This window comes from Peromyscus californicus, unplaced genomic scaffold (assembly GCF_007827085.1).
Source record: "Peromyscus californicus insignis strain IS unplaced genomic scaffold, ASM782708v3 Scaffold_12__1_contigs__length_115047231, whole genome shotgun sequence".
Taxonomy (NCBI): Eukaryota; Metazoa; Chordata; class Mammalia; order Rodentia; family Cricetidae; genus Peromyscus; species Peromyscus californicus.
The window spans coordinates 45368893-45394331 of NW_026294413.1; the positions used below are offsets into that span (position 1 = coordinate 45368893).

The 25439-nt window shown below is 38.6% G+C and overlaps 1 protein-coding gene across 3 annotated transcripts in view; it reads left to right on the forward strand.

Annotated features, from left to right (window-relative positions):
- Akap11 (A-kinase anchoring protein 11) overlaps positions 1-22561 on the forward strand; it is a 48384-nt gene extending 25823 nt beyond the window's left edge. Inside the window, exons 7-12 of one of the 3 annotated variants that reach the window (XM_052732672.1) lie at positions 115-4588; positions 7183-7338; positions 11822-11908; positions 12619-12665; positions 16007-16167; positions 19010-22561. In XM_052732672.1, coding sequence (XP_052588632.1) covers positions 115-4588; positions 7183-7338; positions 11822-11908; positions 12619-12665; positions 16007-16167; positions 19010-19150 — 5066 coding nt within the window. In that variant the 3' untranslated portion in view covers positions 19151-22561. The remainder of the gene's footprint in view (positions 1-114; positions 4589-7182; positions 7339-11821; positions 11909-12618; positions 12666-16006; positions 16168-19009) is intronic. The other 2 variants (XM_052732673.1, XM_052732674.1) reach the window with 2 other exon arrangements.
- Positions 22562-25439: the final 2878 nt, after the last annotated feature.

Below are 25439 nucleotides of genomic sequence, written 5' to 3' on the forward strand. Positions count from 1 at the left end.
ATTTCTGTTAAATACCATAGTATAGGAAACATGATGTAAATATTTTGTATTTAATGTCAGTTTTTTAAAACAAGTTTTCTAGAATAATGTAAGAATTTTATTGTTTTCCCTTAGAAATAAATATTGCTACATTAAGGAGCCGGTGTGATGCTGCCTCTCAGACTACTTCTGGTCACCATTTAGAAACCCATGATTTTAAAGTGCTGGTCAGTTATGGACCACAGAAATCATTGGCTAAGCCTTCATCTTCAGTACATGTTCTGGGATGCAAAGAAACATCTTCTGTGAAAACATCGGTTACAACATCAGTTTCAGAGCCCTGGACCCAAAGGAGTCTCTACAGGTCACCCAGTGCTTCAGATAAAGGCAGGGACACACAGGAGATACTCTTTCCTTCTTCTCCTGCCCACTCCTCAGAGTCTGAGTGCTCAAGCCCGAGTCCTGTAATTTTTTTGGATGAAGAGGGATACCAAAAAAGTTTAAAAGCAAAACTTGAGCTGCCCGAAATCCCTGTGACAAAAGATGATGTAGAGGATTCAGACTCGGAAGTGAGTGAGTTTTTTGATAGCTTTGATCAGTTTGATGAACTAGAACAAACTTTAGAGACTTCTTGTCCGTTTGTGAAAGATCCTGGCATAGGGAAGTCATTGCAGAAGATAGGGCACAAACATGAAAAATCTTGCATGAATCCTCAAAAGTTCAAGTTTGAGCGTCCAGCTCTTCCAGCTAACGTTAGAAAGCCAACTCCACGAAAACCTGAATCTCCATATGGTCACCTGTGTGATGCTCCAGATTCCCCTCGTCCAGTGATGGCGTCAGAAGACAGTGGCTTGTTCAGCCCTATTCGAGCCTCTGCTTTTAGTCCCCCTGGAAGCTGTACTCCTGCTGAATGCTTTTGCCAAACAGATATTGGTAGAGATAGGATTAATGAAAATCAGGATCCTATTTATTGCACTTATGAAGATTATGCAAATAATCTTTCATGTGAAGTACTAGGCTCAGTTCTTCATACTCAGTGTGCAAATGTAATGTCAGATATTAATAGTATTAAAAGGGGAGAAAATTATACTGTAGCTTTTAAACATGGAAATTCTGATCAAAAAAGTAAATGTAAAAATAAACCTTCAATGATTACAGACAGCGTTCAGAAGTTTGCAGCAGATCTTGTAGGAAAAAGTTTTGGCAGTGCGTTTAAAGACTTACAGAAAGGAGTTTCTTCGTGTACCAATGCATTGTGCCACTTAGCTGTCAAATTGACATCGTCTGTTTTTCAGATGGCATTTAATGAACTTAGAAGGCAGTGTGCATTTTCACTGAAAGAACGAGCCATCGGTAGCCTGGCTAGTCTTTTGGTGAGTGAAGCCTTATCAAATGCCTTGAAAGATTTACAGTATGTGAAAAAGCAGATGTTTACAAACACAGTCGCTAGATTTGCTGCGGACCTTGCAGAAGAGCTTGTTTTTGAAGGCATCATGGAAGTGTGTCAGTTTTCATGTCCTCCAACACCTGCATCTCAGCACTGTCCGTCCTTTGACTTTGAAGACAAAGTCGTGAAGTCCTATGCCAAAGATTTGTCTGAATCTGTAATACAAGAAGCATTCATAGAGCTGTCACAGACTGATGTGACCTTCACAACGGAGGCAGCAGCTAATATTTCTATGGGTAATGTCAAGTATGTGAGTGCAGAAAGTGTAGTGCCACCTACACAGACGTGCACATTTTCCTCATCCTTTAGCAGCCAAGCAGTTATGATGACAAAACCAGTGCAGGAGCATAAGAAGGAGTACACAGTGCAGCAGGCCTTGTTTTGTACTTCGGGAATTGTCACTTCCATACCAGTACCCTTGGCAGGCAGTGCCCTTCTCCCCTATCATATTTCATCGACTTTGTATCAGTCCAAGTCTCATCCGTCATCTGAGCATCGTAAAGCAAATGGTGGTTCTACCCCAGAGCACATCACCACAGAGAGCAGGGAAGAGGAAGTGGATTGTCTCAGCAATACCCTTCTACCTTCAGTACTCAATCCATGTAACCAGTATGACTTCAAACCAACCAACGGTGAAACTGACATACAGAGTCCTTCAGAATTAACTAGTGGCCCTGTGATTATTAGCAACTTTTCTGCAGCAATGGTACATACAATAGTCAATGAAACCTTAGAGTCCATGACAACCTTCAAAGCTACAAAAACTGTTGATGCACAGGGAGATTATTTAACTAAAACAAAGGGAAAAGCCTTTCCTCTTTCCCTTTGTGACCAAGCAGCACCACAGCAGAGCAAAGCTAGCAGTAAGGACATGTTTGCTGAGCAGTTATCAAAGTCTATTATTAAACATTCCCTGGATAAAAGCAAATCAATGCTTCCAAATATAGATGACAAAACAGTTAGTAAGGAATGTGTGCCTGTCCTTGGGGAAGAATCACAATTGATCTTGGAGGAATCTCCCAAATTCCTTGACTTTGCAGATCACTTACCTCCCTGTTCACTCTTGGTTGGAAAGCATTGTGTTCCAGAATGTAAAGATTCTGTGGGTTTGGGATTTTCTTCAGAGACACTGCCACCTTGTCCAGTGATGACAAGTCAGAAATCTGACTTGAAAGAACTTGTGAAGGATAAACCAGTGAAAAGGCATAATTTGAATAATACTGCACTTGAGCCTTTGTCTTTTGGGCAGGAAAGCTCTTTCCGTCACTCACATGCTTTATCATCTGCAGTGCTTACCTGTGCAGATGGTTTACATGTGGAAGATAAACAGAAAATCAGAGACAAAAATGTAATACCTGATACTCCTCCATCAACTCCTTTAGTGCCATCCCAGACTAGTTCTGAATGGGACATCAAAAAGTTAACCAAAAAGCTCAAGGGGGAGTTAGCCAAAGAATTTGCACCTGCAACACCACCTTCTACACCTCACAACTCCTCTGTTGGTAGTTTGTCAGAGAACGAACAAAATACTATAGAAAAGGAAGAGTTCATGTTGAAACTCATGCGATCTCTGTCAGAAGAAGTTGAAAGCAGTGAAGGTGAAGAGCACCCCGAAATGGATGTGAAGTCAGAGTACTCGGGGAAGAAAGTTCAGTTTGCAGAAGCATTAGCCACACACATCATTTCTCTTGCAACTGAAATGGCAGCCTCCCATTTAGATCATGAAGTGACTCGAGAAGCCAAGGTTCAAAACCCTCACTTAAATGTGCGGAGTCAAAGAAGTGTGCTGCCTGCTTCTTTAAATCACTTGGAGGAAAACATGCAGACATGCAGCTTTGCAAGTGACATGGCAGCTGATGTCATTGCAGAAGCCGAGAACATTGCAAAAGCTAGATGTTGTATGCTTTTCAGGCAGGAGAGGAACAGTTGTCATGTTGATGCTGGCCGAGATAAAGCAGAAGAGAAGCTGGGTGTGGAGAATGTCACGCATCCAAGAGAAGTAGATCAGTTTGTTCTTTCATTACCAAGTTGTACGCCAGGTCTGACATACAGGTATCCCAGTTGTGAAAGTGTGACAGATGAATATGCAGGTCATGTTATCCAAGTGCTGAAACAGGAAGGGGGCAATGGTGAGCTAATCATGGATCAGTATGCCAGTAGACTGGCCTATCGGTCTGTCAAGTCCGGAGTGCAAGAAGCAGCTAAGACAGTAAAACTGAAGTGCAGTTCAAAAAGGTTCCCTTTGCACAACTCTTCTGTGAAAATAAACAAAGAACTGTTGATGTTCTCAAATAAAGAGCGTCACCAGGAAGTTGATAAAAAAAGACAAAGAAAAAGAAGCGGCGGCCATCTTTGCAAATACCAACCATGTGAAAGGACACAGGATCCATGTAGAAACGAACTTTCTGGACTGTACAGTTTTTCAGCCTCTCTTGCTAGCATCATAACAAGAGATGTTAAGAAACAGCTGACAGCACCTACAGTTGATTTGCCACAATCCTCAACAGATTCCTGTCTTTTTGAAAAATCTACATGTATTGACAGGGGTGAGGATATTGTTGAACCAGAATTTTTGAAGTCTCATCAACCTTTGCAAAACCATGGATTCTGCCAGAATACAGGCAGCTTAAGTGGACATGGGCATGGAGAGAATGCTCAAGCTATAGAACAGTATGCTAGAAAAGTAGTGGATGACACTTTAGAGCTAAGTTTAGGACCTACAGTTTCCCACATTCCAGAGACCACAACATCAGCAGATAGACTCACTTATGCAGAAAAATTGTCACCACTCATGAATGGAGCTTGTAGATACTGTGACCTTAAGGAACTCCATGGTTGTGGCAGAAGTCCCTCTCAGCCCCTTTTAAAGCAGAGTGTGTGTGTAAGTGCTAAGCCAGGCTCACATTCAAAACTTAGTAGCATTCATCAGAAATCGAAAATTTTTCATCTTGATGTGCCTCAGATTCATGTTAATCTTGATAAAAGGGCAGTGCTTGCAGAGAAGATAGTTGCTGAAGCTATTGAAAAAGCAGAGAGAGAGCTGAGCAATACCAGTCTGGCAGCTGATAGTGGAATCGGACAAGATGGCATTAGCTTTGCTGAGAGCCTTACCACAGAAATCATGACATCAGCTATGACAAATGCTGAGCATGTTGTTAGCAGGTAGGTTTCAAATTTTCTTTGAGGTCTTGTGATAAAATGAAAAGTTAACTTTTCCTCTGTTCGTTTGTGTATGGCTTCATATCCTGTGCATGGTTTTCACATGAAGTATTTGTTTCCCGGTCTCTTTTGAGGGACATGATCATCCATTTACAGGGCTGAAAGATGAGAGAGTTAGAGGACACAGAACTAAGAAGCAGGTCAAATTAAATAAATGGGTGAATTTTATTCATGAATTTAGACTAGTATATTCACTACTCTTGAGATTAAAGTCTGTTCTGTGCTTGAAGCAGCTTTTTACACATGGCCTTGGACTGTTGTTATTCTTTCTCTCCTATCATAGCAGCTTCATAAGAGGAAGCTAGGTTCCTAAGCCCTCACTACAGGACCTAGCAAGTAACTTTGCTATTCCTTCTTCAGAATACTCATTTTCTTCTCTAGACCTGGCTGATACTATACCTTGAGTTCTTCCTGTAAGCTTGTTTTTATCAAGGCTCATATTTGCACAGACTCTTTTTTCGACTGCGGTTCTATGTCTCTTTTGTCATTTGTGCCAGGCTTCTCTAAGGACTGTTCAAAGTCCATGCAGTTGTTTGGAGTTCTGCTTCACATTTTGTGAAATTAAAATGATTTAAGGTTGAAGAATGATTGATTCAAATAGATTATTTGCTAAGATATTAACTGAATGGTTTCACTAATGTCCCTTTTCTCATAAATATTTAATTAATGGAAGCAATCATAATAGTAGTTGAATGCCACAAACCCATAATGCTCACCAGGGTGCTATATGAATATCAAATAGGAAAGCATATTATAGAGGAGTTTTAGAACAATAATATATCTAGACTTCATTTTCAATTACTGTGAGCCCAGTTACCTAGCAGTCATTGCGCACCCTCCTTTTTACTTCCTCCTGTGGATCATTTTCTTAAAAAAAAAAAAAAAGTGGTAGGTAAGAGGAAAACCTGTTAAATAAAATAAAGTTGTGATATAGGATGGCTATGTTTGGAATACTGAACTTAACTGAATTGTTATATCCTAAATACAAAGTGAGAATTGCCTAAAAAGTGAGGAGGGCAGGGACAGTTCAGGGCTTATTTTAGGTTTTAGGGATATAAAAGAAATTGTGTTCTCCAAGAGCTTATATTATAGTAGAATAAGACAAACAGCAGATAAATGAGCTGAATAAGGACAACAATGGACATGCTGATGTGGACAGGCAAAAGCCCACGAGGCCTCAACCCTACCCAAAGAGCTACAGGAATGCTGAGAGAGGGACATAGAGTCTTCCCCAGGTAAGAGCTCACCAGCTGGTTATCCAGTCCCAAATGGTTAGCCCTGAAACATACAAGGACTATTATATAGACCAAGCAGGCTGAATTTCAGTAATAGGAATATGTATGTCTATCTATCTCCATATATGTATGTAACAACAGTAAATGAGAAAAGAAGGTCATGAATTTGAAAGAGAACAAGGAAGGGTATATGGGAGGGGTTGGAGGGAGGAAAGGGGAAGGGAGAATGATGTAATTGTATTATAATTTAAAAGAAATAATTTAAAAAAGACATGTTGTGAGTTCCTTACTTAAGAAAGGGAGTTTTGTTAGCAGAGATGAGCAAGAACTGTTGGGGCTGGCTTGAATTTTTGAAAACTAATGGAGTAACACAGGCCAAGAACCAAAAGTGAAGGTAGAGTAAATGATTGGGAATCTAGGGGTGCTGGGATCTAGGCAAAGGGGTGAGTGCATGTGTGGGATGCAGCAGAGAGCTTGTGTTGCTATTGAGTGACTTGGGATTGTAGGTGAGCAAGTGGACATTATGAGGGGATCATACATCTTGATTGCTTTGAAGCCACAGGAAGGGTCTGATCAGAAAACTGGTAGTTTTTCTCTTCCTACTGAAAGCATCACTGTTTAGAACTGTGTAGAATATATACATACACAGATGGGGCAATTAGTAGAGTTGCTCTAAATGAGCCTTTTTTTGATTATGTCATAAAAATATGAATGGCCCTTCATTTAAAAAAGTGAAAGACTTTTTTAAAGATAGAGTCTTACAATATAGCCTTGGCTGGCCTAGAGCTATGTAGACCAGGCTGGCCTTGAACTCACAGAGATCTGTTGTCTTTACCTTCCAAGTGCTGGGATTAAAGGCCTGTGCCATCACTTCCTGCTAAGAAAGATGTTATGATTCATTTCCTGAAGAGATTTGTCTAGTTTGAATATAGGCTTGGTTGAGACAACTAGAATTTCAAGCTGCTTTTCTTGTTTTAAAAGCCAGAAGGAAGCTCCTTCAAATGCAAATGAAAGTGCTATTTTTACAGGGCAGATGATGCACTTAGACCTTGTAGTAAGGTGTGCTTCTGAGATGTGTCCTGTTGAAAATGTGAACCCAGAATGTAGATCAAATGATACATAAGGATGTCTGTCAGGTAGCAGACTTAGTCTCATTATTTTCAGATGCAGTGAAGTGTTCAGAGGATGTTGGTATGACTTGGAATATAATTTCTTAGAGTCATCTTTATCATTTTACTTCCTCATCAGAATCTGTGTTGCTTCAATTATTTTTAAAATTATTACCATATGTTCTATTCTTAGTTCAAAAGAAATAGAAGATTTTCAGTCAACTGAGTCATTTGGCAGCCAGCAGCTAAATCTCAGTGTTGGTGAGGACAGTACGGGTAGCTGGTCCAACTTAAGTTTTGAGGATGACCATCCAGATGAAAGCAGCAGTTTTCATCATCTCAGTGAAAGGTAACTCTGACTTTATAGTTAATTATGGATAAAGGTCTTCAGACTTCAGCAAAGTGAACAATGGGTTGACATTATTAATATTTGAAAATTCTCAATTTGACAATCTGTTCATACTTCTAACATTTTGTTACTTCCAGTTTGCCTTTTTTGTTTAATTTTATTTTAATTCTTTTTGAGGGGATGGCTCTCCTAGTTTGCTTAGGCTGGTCTTGAAGTTAAGTTTCTCCCTCAGCCTCTCAGGAGCTGGATTATAGGCTTAAGGACTATATTGCTGTGCCTGGCTTCTGAATGGTTTTGTCACATATTAAGTACAATAGGGAACAGAGCTAATGTTCTTTGGGTGTGCTGAATGCTGACTTGAAAAAATATTGTGGATACTGGATTTTACTTACATTTTAAGCTTTCATGGATGTTTTAGGAGTATAGTTGTGGATACTGGATTTTACTTACATTTTAAGCTTTCATGGATGTTTTAGGAGTATAATTTATCACTTTAAAGAGCATACTTTCTTTCATTAGTGAGTGAGGAAAAGGACAGTTAGGTAGCTGTAAAAGGCATCAAGATAGCCCTATAGTTTTCTTGATGCAAACTAAAATAAATATTATCTTTAGGAGCAGTAAGAAAGGGTCCTTAGACTTGTTCTGCTAGGAACAAAATGGTCAGCATTTATGTAGCATCTTATTGAAAATACAAAAATTGAATCTGATCAAATAAGAGTTTTGTATACCTGAAGACATTTACTTCATACGTAAATTTTCTTAGTTAACTTTGTTTGTAACAGTCATCTTTGAAATATTTTATTATGATATAATTGTTTCTTATATTCCCACCTCTGCCTAAAGGCATTCTTGGTTAGCTTATGAATTCCTATAAAGTATTTACTCACACTAACTGATAATTGAAATAGTAAGTTACATCCATGTTGAACCCTAGGGAGGAAGAGGTTCTCAGCATATTTCTATCAGGAGGTATGAGTGGAAAGGACCGTGTGAGGTTCCTGTTGACAAACCCTTGGAGTATGCCTGCTGGAGAGGCAGGAAGACGGCTTGAAGTTGGAGGAGAGGTTAAGGTGGCCGAAGGAAAGGAGATAACCTCTGGCCTGTTAGAGCACACCACCTTAGCCTAAGACTTAGAGGGTTGGTTTGGAACTTGGATACACATTTTTTTTCTTTTTCTTAGTTACTGTGTTTCTTATGCTATGGGAATCATCGATATTTCTTCCAATTTAGATGCAAAAAGTAGTTTTTAAAATGGGTACAGTAGAGCAGGGTCACAAATCATGATTTGCCCTATCTGGAATACTATATTAACATTTAAATTTTCTCTCTTCTTTAAGAAAAACAAACTTCTGAGACCTCAGCAGAGCATGACATTGAGCCTGGGAAATCTCGGTCTTTAGTTAAACTGGGGAGAAGCCAGTGGCCTTAGGAGGATTTGTAGAAAGCCGAGTAACTCAGAGAGGCTTCACTGATGTGATGTGAGGGGAAGCATTTACTGGGCTCTAGCCTTCACTCTGCCTGTAGCATTAGTGTATGTGTAGTATGGATGACTCAGAAACAAGACTGAAATGACAGTCTCATAACAGAACCAATACCAAATCAGGCTGAAGCCGAAATAATTTATACCTAATATGAGCAGAAGTGTTTAGGTTCAGAAATTAATTATGTGAACTCAGGTAGGGAGCACATCTGGCTTGAGAGAATTTGGTCAGAAAAAGATCTGTGCTTCACTTGTCCACTGTCAGCATCAACTAATGATGCCACATAGTTTTAAGATTTGGGCATGAAGCAGCTCCTAGGCCTCATCCTGGGTTGATAGTGTGCTTGTTGAACACAGGTTTCCAGAGCTTCTCTTCCAGAGATTGACTCATCGGGCCAGGCAGGGTTCTGAAAATCTGTCCTTGATAAGCACCTCAGTGATATCAATGTTTGGAGGCCACATTTGAAAGAGGTAGCTTTACAGGTTACGTCTTTCAGCGATCTTTGCTGTGGCTCCTGTTCATTCAGGTACATATATCAAGGTGAACTTTCACTCCAGATGGGAAGTTCAGTAAAGAGCAACCATTTTAAAAATTAGATTTTAACAGAGGTTTTGAAAGTATGTGTAATTAACTAACCAGTCACAAAGAGAAGCTGGCCCCTGTATGTGATTTTCTTGTGATTTTTGAATAGCTTGTGACCTTTTAAAAAAAGGTTATATTAGAGGCAAATATGTTGTTTTATGTCTGTAACCCTCTGAAGGCTGAGGCAGAAAGATTGTAAGTTCAAGGCTAGCCTGGGCAATTTAGCAAGACCCTATCTCAACAAACAAAACCCAGTTTAGAGTTGTGAAGTTAAGAGCTCAGTGGTAGAGCACTTTCCTACATTTGCAAGGTTTAGGTTCAGTTCCCAGCGCATCATACATACACAGTTTATATTTAGATAAGAGAGGAGGCCAGAATTGGACAACTCTTGAGATAATTTTTGTATCAGAATATATAGTAGTCATGATAGGAGTCAAAACCACAATGAATGATCTCAGTATTTAACTATCACTGCCTTGAGCATACACCTGCTCTAGAAATAGGCTATGAAAAGACAAAAAGAAAAAAAGTGGCGTCAGCACAGTGGATCAGGAATAGCATAGGAAGTCCACTAAGAAAAGAAAAACAGGCTTTGCTTTACTTTTATGTTGGCTCACGGTAGGGTGACCGCTCGCTCATACTTTCTGGTTTGGTTATGTGGCTCTGGTATACTCATTTAACAGTAACCCCTTCCATTGGAAGTATTCTACTTAGATGAAACATCACAGTCTTAGAGGGAACTCTATTAGCTAAAGGTATGTATTCTATAGATAACTGACTTCATATCTGAACCACTTTGAAAAATAGGAGCAAGATGAGGCTAGAGAGATTTTGCATTCTATTCTTTCTGTTACTTAGATGTTACTTCTTATATTTATCTAATACTTAAATGATGGATTTTTATTACTGAATAGATTGAAAAATCATTGTTAATAGAATATGGGTAAGAATTTTAATTTTGTGTTTTTCTTTGTTTAGAAAACTATTTTCTTAAAGTAGATAAGGTTTGAAATCATTAATTCTCTCTTTTTTGTTTATAGTTGTCTGTTCTGTGCTACTCTATTTTCTGTGTTTTAGTTTGCCTAATGACAGAGCGATGGTAAAACTTTGGTTATTTTTATGGTTTTATAATGGAATTGTATTCGTTTGAATATATGTTGAAAAGATGGCATAGTTTTACTTTCATTCTTAAGTGCATTGTTATTTGTCAAAGTTTAATATTGTTAAAGGGAAAATGGGTAAGTAAATTACTTGAGAATACTTAGAAACTACTTAGAATTTTAGGTAATCATGACTTTGGTTACTTTGACAATGCTTACTGATGCAGAAAAAGTGAGTTCATGTTAACCAAAATTTAGGTGTGTATAGATGATAACTTATGATTGACTAGCTGAGAGTAGGAAGTAAAGCTGCTTATCACTGCAAACTAATGTGCTTACTAATTATTTTAATAATTAGGAATGATTAGAATTTTTAAGTTGCATCTTGAAAATTTTAATCGGAAAAATAGACTATAATTTTGTTTTTGAATATGGTTGCTTTTCCCCCCCTCTACAAACAATGCTTTGCTGCAGTTGTAGATACAATGGTCTCCTTCTTCTTTTGGCTAGGTAATATAAGAAGTTCGAGCTGTGTGTGGCTTTCGTGATTGGCCAACTAGCCAAGCATATTGCTTAAATAAGCCCTGCTTATTCTAGCTTTCTTCTGAAGAAAATATGTGCTGTTTGCCACCTGCTTACTGTGTGTAATGTAAGAAATAAAGACAATTGGCATATTATTGTAATGAGCTCTTTAAAATCAGAAGGCAAGGAATGTTTGAGACAGTCTCCCCCACACCTTATCATTGTTTTGTACTATTCAGAATCCCAGAGGACCTCAACTTGTCTCTTTTCCTTTTTAAATTTTGTCCAAACTGAGAAGTAGGAAAGTGTATTTTTTTTTGTTCTTGTTTTTTATAAATTACATGTTAAGATTTGCCATGAGATATTAACTTTATCATGCAGTCATTTGTGATTCTAAAAATTCTGTTGTCTTAATCTGCAAAACAAATGTAAATTTAGAATAATTCCATGATGTTTTGAGGACAATGAAAAGAATCTCTAAGCGGCAGTGGTGGCACACGCCTTCAATCCCAGCACTTGAGAAGGGGAGGCCGGTGGATCTCTGTGAGTTCAAGGCTGGCCTGGTCTACAGAGCAAATTCCAGGACAAGCTACACAGAGAAATGCTATCTTGGGGGAAAAAAACCCCTAGTCTGCATCCCTGCCAATTATCCTTTATGAAATAGCAGTGACAGTCTCTTGTCCCCTCTAACGATGCTCCACTCCACTGTGGCAGCTTTAGGACAGAAGCTGTCCCAAGGAAACGCAGGTGGTCTCACTCTTCATTTTCTAGTTCAGCTCTGTTCTTTTCTCCCTCCAGCAGTAATGGTAACAGCAGTAGCTGGAGCAGTCTTGGTTTAGAAGGAGATTTGTATGAGGACAATTTATCCTTTCCAACATCAGACAGGTTGGTCCAGTTTAGACATTTAAAAACTGATGAGTCTTTCACCACTAATGCATGATGTCATGTTCTTAAGAGAGCCAATATGTATCAACCTGCTTTTCTTCTGAATTTTGACATGATTCTGCTCGATACATTTACATCTAATGAAAATTTCAACTAGCTGAAATATGACTGACATCTAATTGCAAAATGTGTGACTGTTTGCATGGGTTGCTCTGCTTGCTGTTTTTCATTCTACCAATGATTTCATTAAAAAAAAAAAAGAGCTTGCTTCCTACAGGATTTCTGTGGTTTTGTTTTGTTTTGTTTTCTTATATAGTTTAATTTCATATATAAAAAGAGTAGAAAAATTGTTTTAAAACATGTTAAATGGCATTAGTAGAAGCAGTAATACTTCATTATTCATGGCATTCTATGATCTTCAAATAGTATATTACTTAAAACCAAATTAGAATATTTCACCTTCATTTGAAGTTGCTTGACTTTAAATGTCATGATAAGGAAGGGCTTCTGTAGGCACTGTGTGCAATCCAGATTTTAACATGAAATAATGTGAGAAGCAAAGCTTCCTTTTGATTGTCATTTCCTCCTTTCTAAATGTCATATGTCATATTGTAACATTTCATTCCTTACTACTTTTCTCAGAAGTGGTTTTAATCTATTACTAATTAAGCTTTTTTTTTTTAACTACTTCTGTTGTTTTCTTTGAAAAGTGATGGACCAGATGATAGAGATGACGATCAGGAGGATGGTGTGGAAGGTTAGTCAAAGTTTGTTTCTCTACGCCCTTGTTTGTGTAAGTCCTTATGGTTTGTATTTATGCTCCTTGTAGATAGATTTGGATTGTTAGTATGAAACACCACAAATCGCCCTGTCTCAGAGACAGAAAGTTTGAGGAAGAAGCTTAGGATACATTTTTCTTTTCAAAATTTAAGTCTAAAATCCTTACTGATGTTACAGAATTAATTTATTGTAATTGCAGCATATGTATTACTCTGTGTACTAGTTACTCTGCTTGTGGCTGTGACAAAGTGCTTGCAGAAAGGGAAGGAGTTTCAGGCAGGCATGGCAGTGGGAACTGGTGTCTGGAGGAGGGGCAGGCAAGAACCCAGCAGGAGCAGAGGGTCTGCAATCCTCAAAGACCTACCTAGTGACCTGCCTCTGTAATAATGGCTCCAAGTAATAATGATTTCACAGTGTCTCAAAACAGTGCTACTTAGCTGGGACCAGGAGTTCAGTCAAACTATAACTCCCATGTTTTTCTTCAAATTGGTAAATTACAGAATTGGTATTTTTGTCAAACTTACATGAGCTGAAAAGTAAACATGGAAAGGCACTTTAAATGTCCCTACCCCTCTCCCTCTTCTACTTCTAATTCTGTGCTCACACACACACAGATTTGAAGGAAACAGTCCTTCCTTTAGTGAACAGAGTTCTTATGCCAACACTAGATATCATTGGCTGCAGAGCTTTGAACATGGTTTGTGATCTTAACTCATATACTAAAATATCCAAGTGAGCCTAGAGACTTCATTCACGGCAAACCTGTTTTCATTGTATTCAGATAGTTTTTGAACTATGTCTTCCTCATATCTTCGTTTTTTAAAGTATGAAAATGATAATACTTTCTATAAAATAGCACATTTGAATTGAACGAGTGAAGTTTTGGTGTTTCATTAGAAGTAGGAAAACGGAGGGCTAGGGATGGCTTAGTGTGTTCTATGTTGAGAGTACAGTCCTGTACCCTTGTGCCAAAAATGTAGGCACACTCAGACACTGACAAAATGTTAAAGAGAATTTCTTGAGATATAGAGTACAACCCTTGAGTTTGCAGCCAGTTTATCCACAGTGTTCTTTTTCAGCTGACATTGTCAGATTGAAGATTACTGCTGTTTAAAAATTTTTAAATTACATTTGTTTGTTTTGTATAAGTGCACATGTATGTGTGTGCCTAGCTGTGAACACATGAATGCCTCTATTGATGCATCATCTCACATGGAGTCAGTTCTCTCTTTCTACCATGTGGGACCTACAAGTCGAACTCAGGTCCTCAGGCTTGGCAGCAAGTGCCTTTACCAGCCGAGTCATCCCACTAACCCAGATTATTTATATATATAAAGATTTATCTTTATTTAATGCAAATGGATGTTTTGCCTACATCTGTCTGTGTAGTACCCAAGAAGGCCAGAAGAGAGAATCAGATTTCCCTGGAACTGGAGTTACAGACAGTTAAGAGCTACCATGTGGGTGATGGGTGTCAAATATGTCTCCTTTGCAAGAGCAGCCAGTGCTCTTAACTACTAAGTCTCTCCAGCCCTTGTTATAATTTTTAGTGTCAGAGATAGTCTACGTAATGTTTGCTTTACTTTTGCTCATTAATGTGTTGGTCTTTAAAAGTCATATACCTCTCCCATATACCTCTCCCTAATAACTCTCATGAACATAATTATTTCATGAACATGGTTATGCATGTCATGTTATTACTTAGTTACTATTATTCTTAGTTATTACTTAGTTATTGCTCAACTAACTTTGCTGAGGAATGATTAAGAGAAGTGGTACAAGTTAATATGAGTAAAATAATTCATTAAAAGAATTAATCAGTGGGCCTGAGAATCTTTTCTGTTATGTGGAAACCAGGAGTTAACTATATGCGGTTGTGTCTTCCTCAGCTCTTGATATGATAGGCATCTCTCATATACAAAGTAACAGTGGACTTGAAATTTGTTCCAGTAGAAGATCGATTGCTTTCGATTTACAGAAAGCCTCAAAATTAGGGAATTAGAGATAACCTGCTTTTTAAACCTCCCTCCCTTCCTTCCTTTTTATTCATTTTGGTTAGAAGGCTTCAGCCCTAACTTCTGTTGAATTTCCCATCAGGCCAGGCAAACAGCAGGCCCTAACCGAGGAAACCCAAGCAATGTGGAGAAGCATTAAGTGACTTAGTTTCCAACCCTAGAAACACTGCAGGGTTTACTGGGGGCCTTAGACACTATTTTGTTCCATAGTATATCAGATCTTTAAGACAAACAGACATACAAACCATTTCCTAAATTAATTTTAAGTTAAGTGTTATGTTTAGCATACAAAGAGATGAGTGGGTTCCATGTTGTTTTCTGAATGTGTGTCATTCTACTTTCCTCTTACTCATCCCTGTCCCTCATTGTCCCTCATTCCCTGTGCTTCTCTCTTGTTGGTCCCTCTCCCTACCACAGAACCTCCCTTCTGCTCATGTCACATGACTCCCATTACCCTTGCTGCCCTCCCCCTTGGGATGTTTTCCTTTCTTCTCAGGGGTCTTCCTTCTGCTTTCATGACCCACACAAACATACATGTATGTATGTATGTATGTATGTATATATGTATATGTATGCGTAATTTTAAATGTTGATTCTGCATATGAAAGAAAACGTACACTAGACCTACTTTTGAATGAGACTAACTGGCACAAAGGGAGAGAAAAGATAAATTCCTGAGAATACCATGGGTCAGAATTTTTACATTAAAAATAAAGGGCCAACACAAATTCTAAAAATGATCTGTAGTGGTTTAGGGTTCCTTATATACTTTAACAGAAAAATGTCCATCAACAACAAAGAAATCCATCAGCATTTCCATTATTAGTACATACTGGCTTGTGGACTGAAAGATGTTTATCAACAACAAAGAAATCCATCAGCATTTCCATTATTAGTACATACTGGCTTGCGACTGTTAGCATGCCTTAGGTATTTCTTGTACTCTGTCATCAGGAGTATTGAACATGATATTGGTTCCATCAGCCAGCTAGGATATCACCTTTGTATTCAAAGCATCATTCTCCTTAACAAGAAAATAAACTGGAGAGCAGTGACTTTCTGTATTATATTTAAATTCACTTCAAACAGTATTTTACATTTGTCCCATCAGTAAATAATCAAAGTTATTCCTTTGTTTTAGCATTATTTTGTCCTTAAGAAATGCTTTATTTGGTATTTTGGTATTATGATATTAATAATATAAAAGTTAAGGAATGCATTCACTGGAGTCTTTAAATTGAAACCAGAGTTTTGAAAGTTGAGTTGATGAATTTCACTTCATATTGTTTAAATTTACTGTTAGATTTGCAGCAAAATGGAAGGACTCTACTAATTACAAACATTGACATGGAGCTGGGAGCAGTAGACCCTCAACTAAGGATTATTCTTCAGTGGCTCATTGCCTCGGAGGCTGACGTTGCAGAACTTTATTTCCATGACTCTTCAAAGAAGGAGTTTGTATTAGTAAGTACCTCCCTTCTAGAGCGGTTGTGAGGAAATAGTAACACTATGTAATGATCTTACCACATTGTTGGTTTAGCAAAATGCTTATCCTTAAGGATAAATGGGAGATGACATAAGAAGATATAAACATACTTATATGTCACCAGGCAGTGGTGGCGCATGCCTTTAATCCCAGCCCTTGGGAGGCAGAGGCAGGTGGATCTCTGAGTTCGAGGCCAGCCTGGTCTACAGAGTGAGTTCCAGGACAGGCACCAAAACTACACAGAGAAACCCTGTCTCGATAAACAAACAAACAAAAAACTTATATATATATATATATATATATATATATATATATATATATATAACTTATATAAGAGAAGCTAGATTAAAGACTTATCCTGAAAGACACTGTCAACAAAGTGAGAAGACAATGTACATATGGAAGGAAATACTTGAAATTGTCTATCTGGTAAAGTTCTTAGACCTAGCACATATAAAGAACTCCATCTTAAAAATAAAAAGGCACATAGTCTAACTTAAAAATGGACTAAGAGTTATTACTACATGTCTTAGTTAGGGTTTTTATTGCTGTGGTGAAACACCATGACCCAAAGCAAGTTGGGGAGGAAAGGGTTTATTTGACTTACCCTTCCATATTGCTGTTCACTAATAAAGAAATCCAGGCCAGGTGGTGGTGGCGCACGCCTTTAATCCCAGCACTTGGGAGGCAGAGCCAGGCGGATCTCTGTGAGTTCGAGGCCAGCCTGGGCTACCAAGTGAGTTCCAGGAAAGGCGCAAAGCTACACAGAGAAACCCTGTCTCGAAAAAAAACAAAAAAAAAAACAAAAAACAAAAAAAGAAATCCAGGACAGGAACTCTAAACAGGGCAGGAACCTGGAGGCAGGAGCTGATGCAGAGGCCATGGAGGCATGCTGCTTACTGGCTTGCTTCTCCTGGCTTGCTCAGCCTGCTTTCTTATTTATTTAATAAATGTTTTAATTTTATAATTAATTTAAATTTACATATCAGCCACGGATTCCCCTATCCTCCCTTCTTCCACCCCCCAGCCTTCCCCCCCCAACCCACCCCCCATTCTTACCTCCTCCAAGGCAAGGTCTCGCCTAGAACCCACCACCACCAGCCCAGGGATGGCACCACCCACCATCAGCTGGGCCCTCCCCCATTGATGACTAATTGAGAAAATGCCTTACAGCTGGATCTCATGGAGGCATTTCCTCAACTGAGGCTCCTTCCTCTGATGGCTCTAGTTTGTGTCAAGTTGACACAAAGCCAGCCAGTACACTGCATGTCTTTGGAAAATAAAAACATGAAAGGGTGTTCAACTTTACTAGCCATTAGGAAAATGCAAATCAAAAGCACTGCACTCTTCACACCCTGTAGGGTAACTATCAAGGTGGGTAATACCAAGTGTGGGAGGATGTGGAGACACTGCATCCTTAATACAGTTCTTGGTGAGAATCTAAAATGGTGAAGCTGTTGTGGAAAACATCTGACAGATCCCCAAAATGCAAAGTACAATATTACCTTGTTACCCAGCATTCCACTGATGGGTGGTATGCGCTTGAGGGACATGACAACATATGTGCAGAAAACATATCTACATAAAAACCTGTGCAGAAATGTCCATGGCAACATTATTCATGGTAGGAATAAAGTAAGAATGTATTATAGGCCTATAATCCCAGCACTGTGGCGGCAGAGGCAGGAGGATTACTGTATATTTGAGGCCACCCTAGGCTAAATAGAGAGTTCTGGCAAAGGTAGGTATACATAGTAAGATCCTGTCTCAAAGAAACAAACCAGGAGAAAACAAAAAGAATTCTCTACCTGTCCACCAGCTAATGAATAGAGAGGGGGGTTTGGTGGTTAGTACAAAGTAGTAGGGCATTGAGCTGTGCTATCCCACGGTAAACCCTCAAGATAACTATGCTGAGCAGAAGACCACACACACAATTTACATTGACATTTCTATGAAATGCCCCAAAATACACAAATCTATAAGACACAAAGTAGATGAGTGCTTTATCTGAAGGTGTTCTGGAAGATGAAGAGGAGCTTCTGATGTAGAGGGCTTCCTTCTGGTGTGAGGAGAGAACATTCCAGTATAAATTGTGTGGTAGTTGTCTTCAGTTCATTGATATACCAAAAACCCATTGCATATGAATTATATCCCACAGCTGTTTAAAGAAAAGAACATTTGCAGTAAAATAGTTTTTCAGAATTTATTTTACAGATATTTTCAAACTTAAGAATTCTTACAGAGTTGAATAGACAGAAAAGTGAGTGAGGCCGTTCTGTTTTGCTCTGGAAGACTTTGTTTAAACCTCTGTTTACTCTTTTGCTTGCTTTTTTGTTGAAGCATTACATTTCTTAACTTAGAAAGCCATGTTTCCGTTGGGGCTGGAATGTTTTCCAGAATACAAACCACACTATATGGTGTGGAAAGAAAATCCACATCCTTCTATTAAGCTTGACATTGTCGTTATTATTTTATGTTCCTAATTGAGGGTGTGGCAGATGTATTTAGTTAGGTGAAGAATTTCCTGTAGATGGTTTGACTCTACACTCCCACACAGACTGTGCACTGCCAAAGTTTGTGTTCTGTTTCTAGCAGTCCTGAAGTGTCATTCTGTGGAGATGTGTTTATAAAGGGTGAGAAAGGAAAATGTTTAATTTGGGTAAAGGGGTGGTGGTTGAGGGCAAATCTCATAACTGGGAAAGAATATTTCATTGTCAACAGCAGGTTCCCAGTTTTGTCTGAAGATAAAAATAAAAACTCATTGGCACGGCATTGTTTTCTGTTGATGGGTGTTAATGTCTGTTAATCCTTCTTTCTTAGCTTTCAAAACAATTACAAGAGAAAGGATGGAGAGTGGGAGATGTCCTGCAGGCTGTGTTTAAATACTACGAAATGCTGGAAAAAACTTCAAGTGAGGGAAGAAGCAAGTCGCTCTTCGATTGGCTTTTGGAAAACGCCTAGAACAACCTCCAGACCAGTATATTTGAATGTTTGTTTTAGGAAGTAAAGAAACTGATGACTTAGGTTTAGGGTGAAATTCAAATACAGAATATTAACATTTTAATTGAATTGAGAGGAAAGTAAGAAGCCTTTTCAGTGCTTTCTGTCATCATACTGTATATGGTTCATACTTTTGTAATCTTTGTCAAAGTATTCTCTTTACTTATTCTTCTATACATGTGTTTGTGCTGTGACGCTGAGAAATGTCTGTGAAGGAGGATCTAACCCTGAGGCTGAGGCATTGTCTGACAGCTTGTTTGGATCCACATAGTGCTGCTGCAAACAGGGCTGAGGCGGCTGGCCTGGCCCATGTGATGATTTTGTTCCTTTGAAAACAAGTGGCATCTGATGATAAGTCATCTGACGTCAAGAAAGATATTTTGTTGTTTGTTTATTTCTGATAAGTTTGTAATCTTTATGTACTATTCTTTCAGATCAGCTTCCACAGTTCAGCTATTGGTACTTGTAGATTTCCCCAGATATTTAAGTTGTTAGCATACTCCTTAGTGATTTAGGATTCTGTGAACGCCGTAAGTGAGTTTCCTTAGGCTTCCATCAAGCGATGTTATTTGTTAATGCTGCCAATCATTCTGGAGTGAGAAAGAAAAGGGGGTGGGGGAGAGGTGTTGTGAGAGAGTGTGTGTGTGTGCAAGAATAAACTGGAACTTTCCCACTAGTTTATTCTCCTTTACTTTAGTATTTTCTTAGTTAGAAACCCACCGTTAACATTAAATAAAATGTCTAGATATTTATTGTGCAGTAAGAATTTTGTCTTTGATTTATTCCACAAATAAAAATTCAGGTTGTAAAACACATTGAAAATTTAAAAATTAATGTGGAAATACACTTAGAGGAGCTAATAATGATTTTCAGTGTTGGATTTTTGAAGAAGAAAAAAAAAACCCACTTCCCTAAGAATAATTTTCTTTTAGCACAGTAGGTACCCCTCCCTCAATAAAATGGATCTGACTGTGATGTTTCCTCACATCATCTTTGGCTCCACATTCCCTACTGCGGTTTTAGAAACCGCATGTTGTGTTGACGTGAGTGAGACTGAGCCAGGCTCTGTCTCGGTTGTGTCTACGATGTGTGCAAATGTTGTACGCATTCCTTCCACTAATGGATTCTGGAATCAAGGGTAAATCATTTTTTTGTGTGGGGCTGTTGATTGGGCTCTATTATTTTCTTTTTCCCCCAAGCTCTGACTTTTCTAGAAGCTGCAGTGAATAGAAGGCACGGCACCTACCAGGGCACTTGCATGAATTTGCATTAGTAATTATGGTGGAGAAATGTATTTTACAGAGAAAGCCTCACCTTTGCTTTGGTGTGCTTTCGTGCAGTTGTGGGCTTATACTATACTTGTACAAGGAACTATCACACTGCACTTACGTAATTTGGGTGTATGTCTTGGTTAGATTAACAGGAAAGCTGAGTTCTAAATTTCTCTGAAGTGGGAATGACTATATATTGGATTTATAAAATGGAAACTGCTTAGGCTTATTTATGTTAATGGCATAGTCATTTGAGGCAAGCTTCCCGTTCTGCTCCTGTTTCTTTGGCATTTTGGTGAAGCTGCGTTATGCCCAGTGTTCTTTATTTAAGTGCTACCCAGTGACAGCAGTCAGAGGCGTTGGTCTGAGTGGTAACACTAATAGCAGGACTCACAACTGTGTCAGTTCTATGTGCAGGACCACGGAGAAAGTTAGAGGTATTGGCAGGGTGAGCAGAAGTATAGGCTGTTTCCCTGTAGAAGGTGTTGGCATGTAGAGCGAGGCTATGGGCCAGGTGCAGTGTAAAGCAAGCTGTTCTGAAGTATTCTGTGGTTTTCCCAGACTCGCTCCATCTGTTTGTGTGTTCAGTCTTCAGAACTCCTCTGCTGAGGTAGCTCCATCTTACAGATCTCTTGACATATTTATATTGGAACATTGTATACTGCTATTATGTACATTTTTGCTCCTAATGAAATACATTTCACTGGAAACTGTTAAAATTGTGATGTGCAGTGAGCTGATTTGCCAATTTTAAAGGCGTTTTGTGATAGACAGAAAGAAAGTGAGAGACCTCTGCTGAGGAGCTTCTGGACCTATCTCACACCAAAATAGTGCATTTGTTTGTGTCCATCTTTTCCTAAGTTGAGTTTAAATGACATTTGTATTTTATGTGTTATTAATGTTGATTTTGAAAATTATTTCCTCACTCATTCAAGAGGAAAGTTTCACCAAAAAAAAAAAAAAAAAAAAAAAAAAAAGCCACAGAACAAATTGCAATACAGATGGCCTGGCTCCTTGTGATGTAAAGCTAACGTTACAACAGCCTTCAGTGAACACATGTAGTATCTTTGTACTTTGAGAAATGCTTCATTTATCCCTGAAGATATTTAATGTGAATTAGTTTAATTCATACTACTATAATTCTGCTTAGCAAAGGATTTATATTGCTGGTAGGAAGAAGCTCTATGTATTAAATGCACTGTGTAGAAAGTAATGATAATTGACCCCTTTGACAGCTGGCAGCTTTGACAGTGGTGGTGCATGTTCTCCATCATCGGTTCTAGAGCCACGTGACTGCCTGCTGTTTCTCCACAACTCCTATCACCAGTTTCTAATCAGTGTATTATTTTGTAATTTTTCAGAGAAATCTTTACACAGAATTTAAATATGCTGAGTCCGCACATGGATAGGGAAAATGCTTTCTATTTAAAACCCTGTCTGCCTGTCACCAGCACACAAGAAGTTGAGAATGTCTGTGGGAATTGGAAGGGCCGTACTCAAGTGAGGTGCGCTTTTCTCATTTTCAGCACAAGCCCTGTAGGCATCCCGTGTTTACTGTGTGCCTGCTCTGCACAAGCAGGCACGGTGCTGGTCACTCCTGCCACTTTATTTATTTATTTTGACCATCTGTACATTCCTTTCATGTAGTTAGAGCTGCTGTTCTACAAGTTCTTATTTCAATTTGTTGTACGGTTTGAATACTATTTAATGCCAGGTTTATATGTTGCTGGATTCTTGCTGCCTTTGGTTGCTTGTGTCGTGTTCAAAGTAATCTGCATTCTTATTCAGTTACTGAATATTTAATAGAAGCGACTTAGAATAATTGTGGCCATCTATTTGAGTTTGCGCAATTAGTGCATTAAGGTCTTAGAATGTGTAATAGTAACTCCTCTTTTTGCTCTTGAGTAATTTAATCTTCATTTACCAAAATAGGAACTTCAAGATGCACTTAAGTTTGGTTTTAGCAGTGGCTCAAAAAACATTTCAGAAATTACTTTTGTAATAATTTGCAATTAATTGTTCTTTTCTCTTTACTCTTGTTCAAACCTGTGATCTTTCCTCTCCCAGCTAAGAATTATTCAATAAATTTAAGAACCGTCAAGCTGTGGTTTTCATTCTGTAGCATCCTGTTCATTCTGTGTTGAACTAAAACAAAGGCATTCAAGACTGCTATGTTAGAAGACACAAGAGGAGCTAAATGCTTATGTCATGGCTTTGTTTTGTTTTGTGTTTTGAGGCAGGGTTTTTCTGTGTAGCCTTGGCTGCTTTGGAACTCGCTCTGTAGACCAAGCTGCCTTCAAACTCAGAGATCTGCCTGTCTCTGCCTCTCAAGGGCAGGGATTGAAGGTGTGAGCCCGGCTTATGTCCTGGTTTTTGAGGACAAGTGAAGTTAGGAATATTTTAGTTGAACACTAGATTCTAACCATTTCAGAGAGGCCTTTAAGAGTACTGTAGGGATTTAGAAGCCAGGCTGCCCATTTTGGATTTGATGCGAAGTTGAAGGATGTTGCCTCAAACATGAGCATGATTCTAAAATTCTTTTGATCTAGTTCGTGCATTCTTTGGTAATGTACAGAGATCATACCTAAGACATCAGGTATGTGAGAAAATACATGGGAAAGTTAGCTCCTGGTTTTAGCTATTAACATGCATGATAGCAGTAGTAGTGGAACTCCACACTTACATAAGTTGCAATAGGAAAACGGAAAAAAATAGTATTGGTAGATGTGAAGGTATGAGTTAAATTTATAGTGGGATTTTACTAGTAGAATTTAAATATTTTTTATGTTTAGAAATATTGAGTATGGGGGAAATGAACTAAAAGTACAGTTGTTAGTTAATTTACTCACACCTCACACTTTAAACTTTCTTCATTATCAGTATTATATCTCAGAGTGAGACTTACTACCATCTGTGAACCTACATGCTATTACTGTTCAAATCCCATGATTTATGTTAAGATTTACTCTTAGTATTACATATCCTATGAGTTTGGACATACACCATTGTAGGATCATACAAGTACATCCATTGTCTGGTAAGCATTTGATACCCAGAAACTAGAGAACTCATTAATGCTTCAAAACGCTTAGAACTAATAGCAGACATGTAAACCTTGGGTATTAAGTACATTATGGTCATAAAGAAGACAATTAAATGCTGACACAAACTAAGGAAGATTCCAAAAGGAAAGGTCCCAAAGAATAAGACATGTAGCAGGGTTTTTTGAGTGAGTTGAGGCAGGAGATCATTTGTGATTTGTTCTGAGTACAGCATGGAGAATGAGACAGAGGGCATGAAGCATCAACACAATTTCCTGAGTGTGAAAGATGGAGAGCTCATTCGTGTATGCAGAGATGAGTACTCCATGATGTCCTGCACTATGAAAAGGATGAGGGGCAAACACGCAATGGAGAGGAGATGTCACATCTTTTTCTCTTGTCCTTTGTAGTTCTGCAGTTGTCACACACTTACTTTTGTTCTATAGGCCAAGGCTGAAAATAGCAGATTGAAAGGAGTGACAGAGATTTGAGAGGGAATTCAAGGGTCAATGAGATGACTCAGCAGGGTAAAATGCTTATGGAACAAAGCCTGAAGACTTGAGTTCAATCCCCAGGACCCACGTAAAGGTGGAGAAGAGAACTGATCCACATAATTGTCCAAATACACAAATGCGTACATACACAAACACTTAACTAACACTAATAAAAATTTTAATTAAAAATAAAACTGAAAAGGGACTTAAGCCCCAAGTTTGTCTTTAGCTCTTCCCTATGTACCACCCCCCTTTAAATAAATACCATAATGGATTTCGTGTTTTATAGTAAGTGATTGAGATTGGACTTTAAAATTTTTTTTTTTTTTAAATTTTTGGTGGAGTCACATTCAGCGTGGAGTCAGCATTCATGTTGAAATCAAAGGACAACTTGTGGGAGTTGGTTCTGTTCTACCTTTTAGGTTCTGGGGATCAAGCTCAGTCATGGGGCTTGGCAGCAAGTACTTGTGACCACTGAGCCAGCTTTGTTAGACCGAGGCTAGACTTTAAAAATAAGAGTTCTGGTGTGTTTGGCTTGATAGATGATCTTTTTAAAGTAAGTACGAGCACTAAAGGAGATGCTGCATTTAAATATGCTTTGAATTAATCAGCTTAATTTGAATGCTCAGGAGCAGCAATATAATAATAATCCAGTAGGAGATAAATGACGATCGTCTCTTGTTCCAGAGCAGGTTTTCATTACTCCTGGAAGGTCATACTCTCTATGTCTTGCTCCTGTTTCTTGGGGCCTGTGCATGGAGGTGTTTTGTTCTGAGACAGGAGCTCCCTTGGGTAATCCAGGCTGGTCTCTTAACTAAATGTTTCCTTGCCTTAGCCTCTGAGTCTGAGAGAAGGGAGGGTCATTTGTGAGTTCCAGGCCAGCCTAGGCTACGTAGCAAGATCTTGTCTTAAGAAGCCCAAATAACTTAAGTTTAAAACACTGTATGTACAGGAGAAGGGTAAAGTTAGGGGCAAACAGGAAAAAAAAAATTCCACAAGTTTCTGTTCGATCTTTAGAAGTGAATAAAGGCACGGAAAACCTACCCCACAGTTCATGAGCTCAGCTCCGGTGTGAGCCTGTGGCCTCAACTGACCCCAGTGGGTAGTTTGAAGTGTTCCGAGCAAGGAACTGCTTTAACATTCTTCTGTTAAGTCTCCATGCCTGTCAAAGTGAAAAAAAGATCTTGAGCCATCTTTACCCCCGACTTCAGTTATTTCTAAAGGCTCTAAAGTCCAAACCGTAAAAAGATAGGGAAATGAGAAATAAAGTATAGTTTTTAGGAAAAAAAGAATTGTAAAACCATGAGTGAAAGTGATTGACTTAGAACCAGCTCACAGACTGGTGTAAGAATATGAAGTAGCTGTCATTTTTTTTTTAATTTAATTTAATTTTATTTTAAAATACAATTCAGTTCTACATATCAGCCGCGGATTCCTTTGTTCT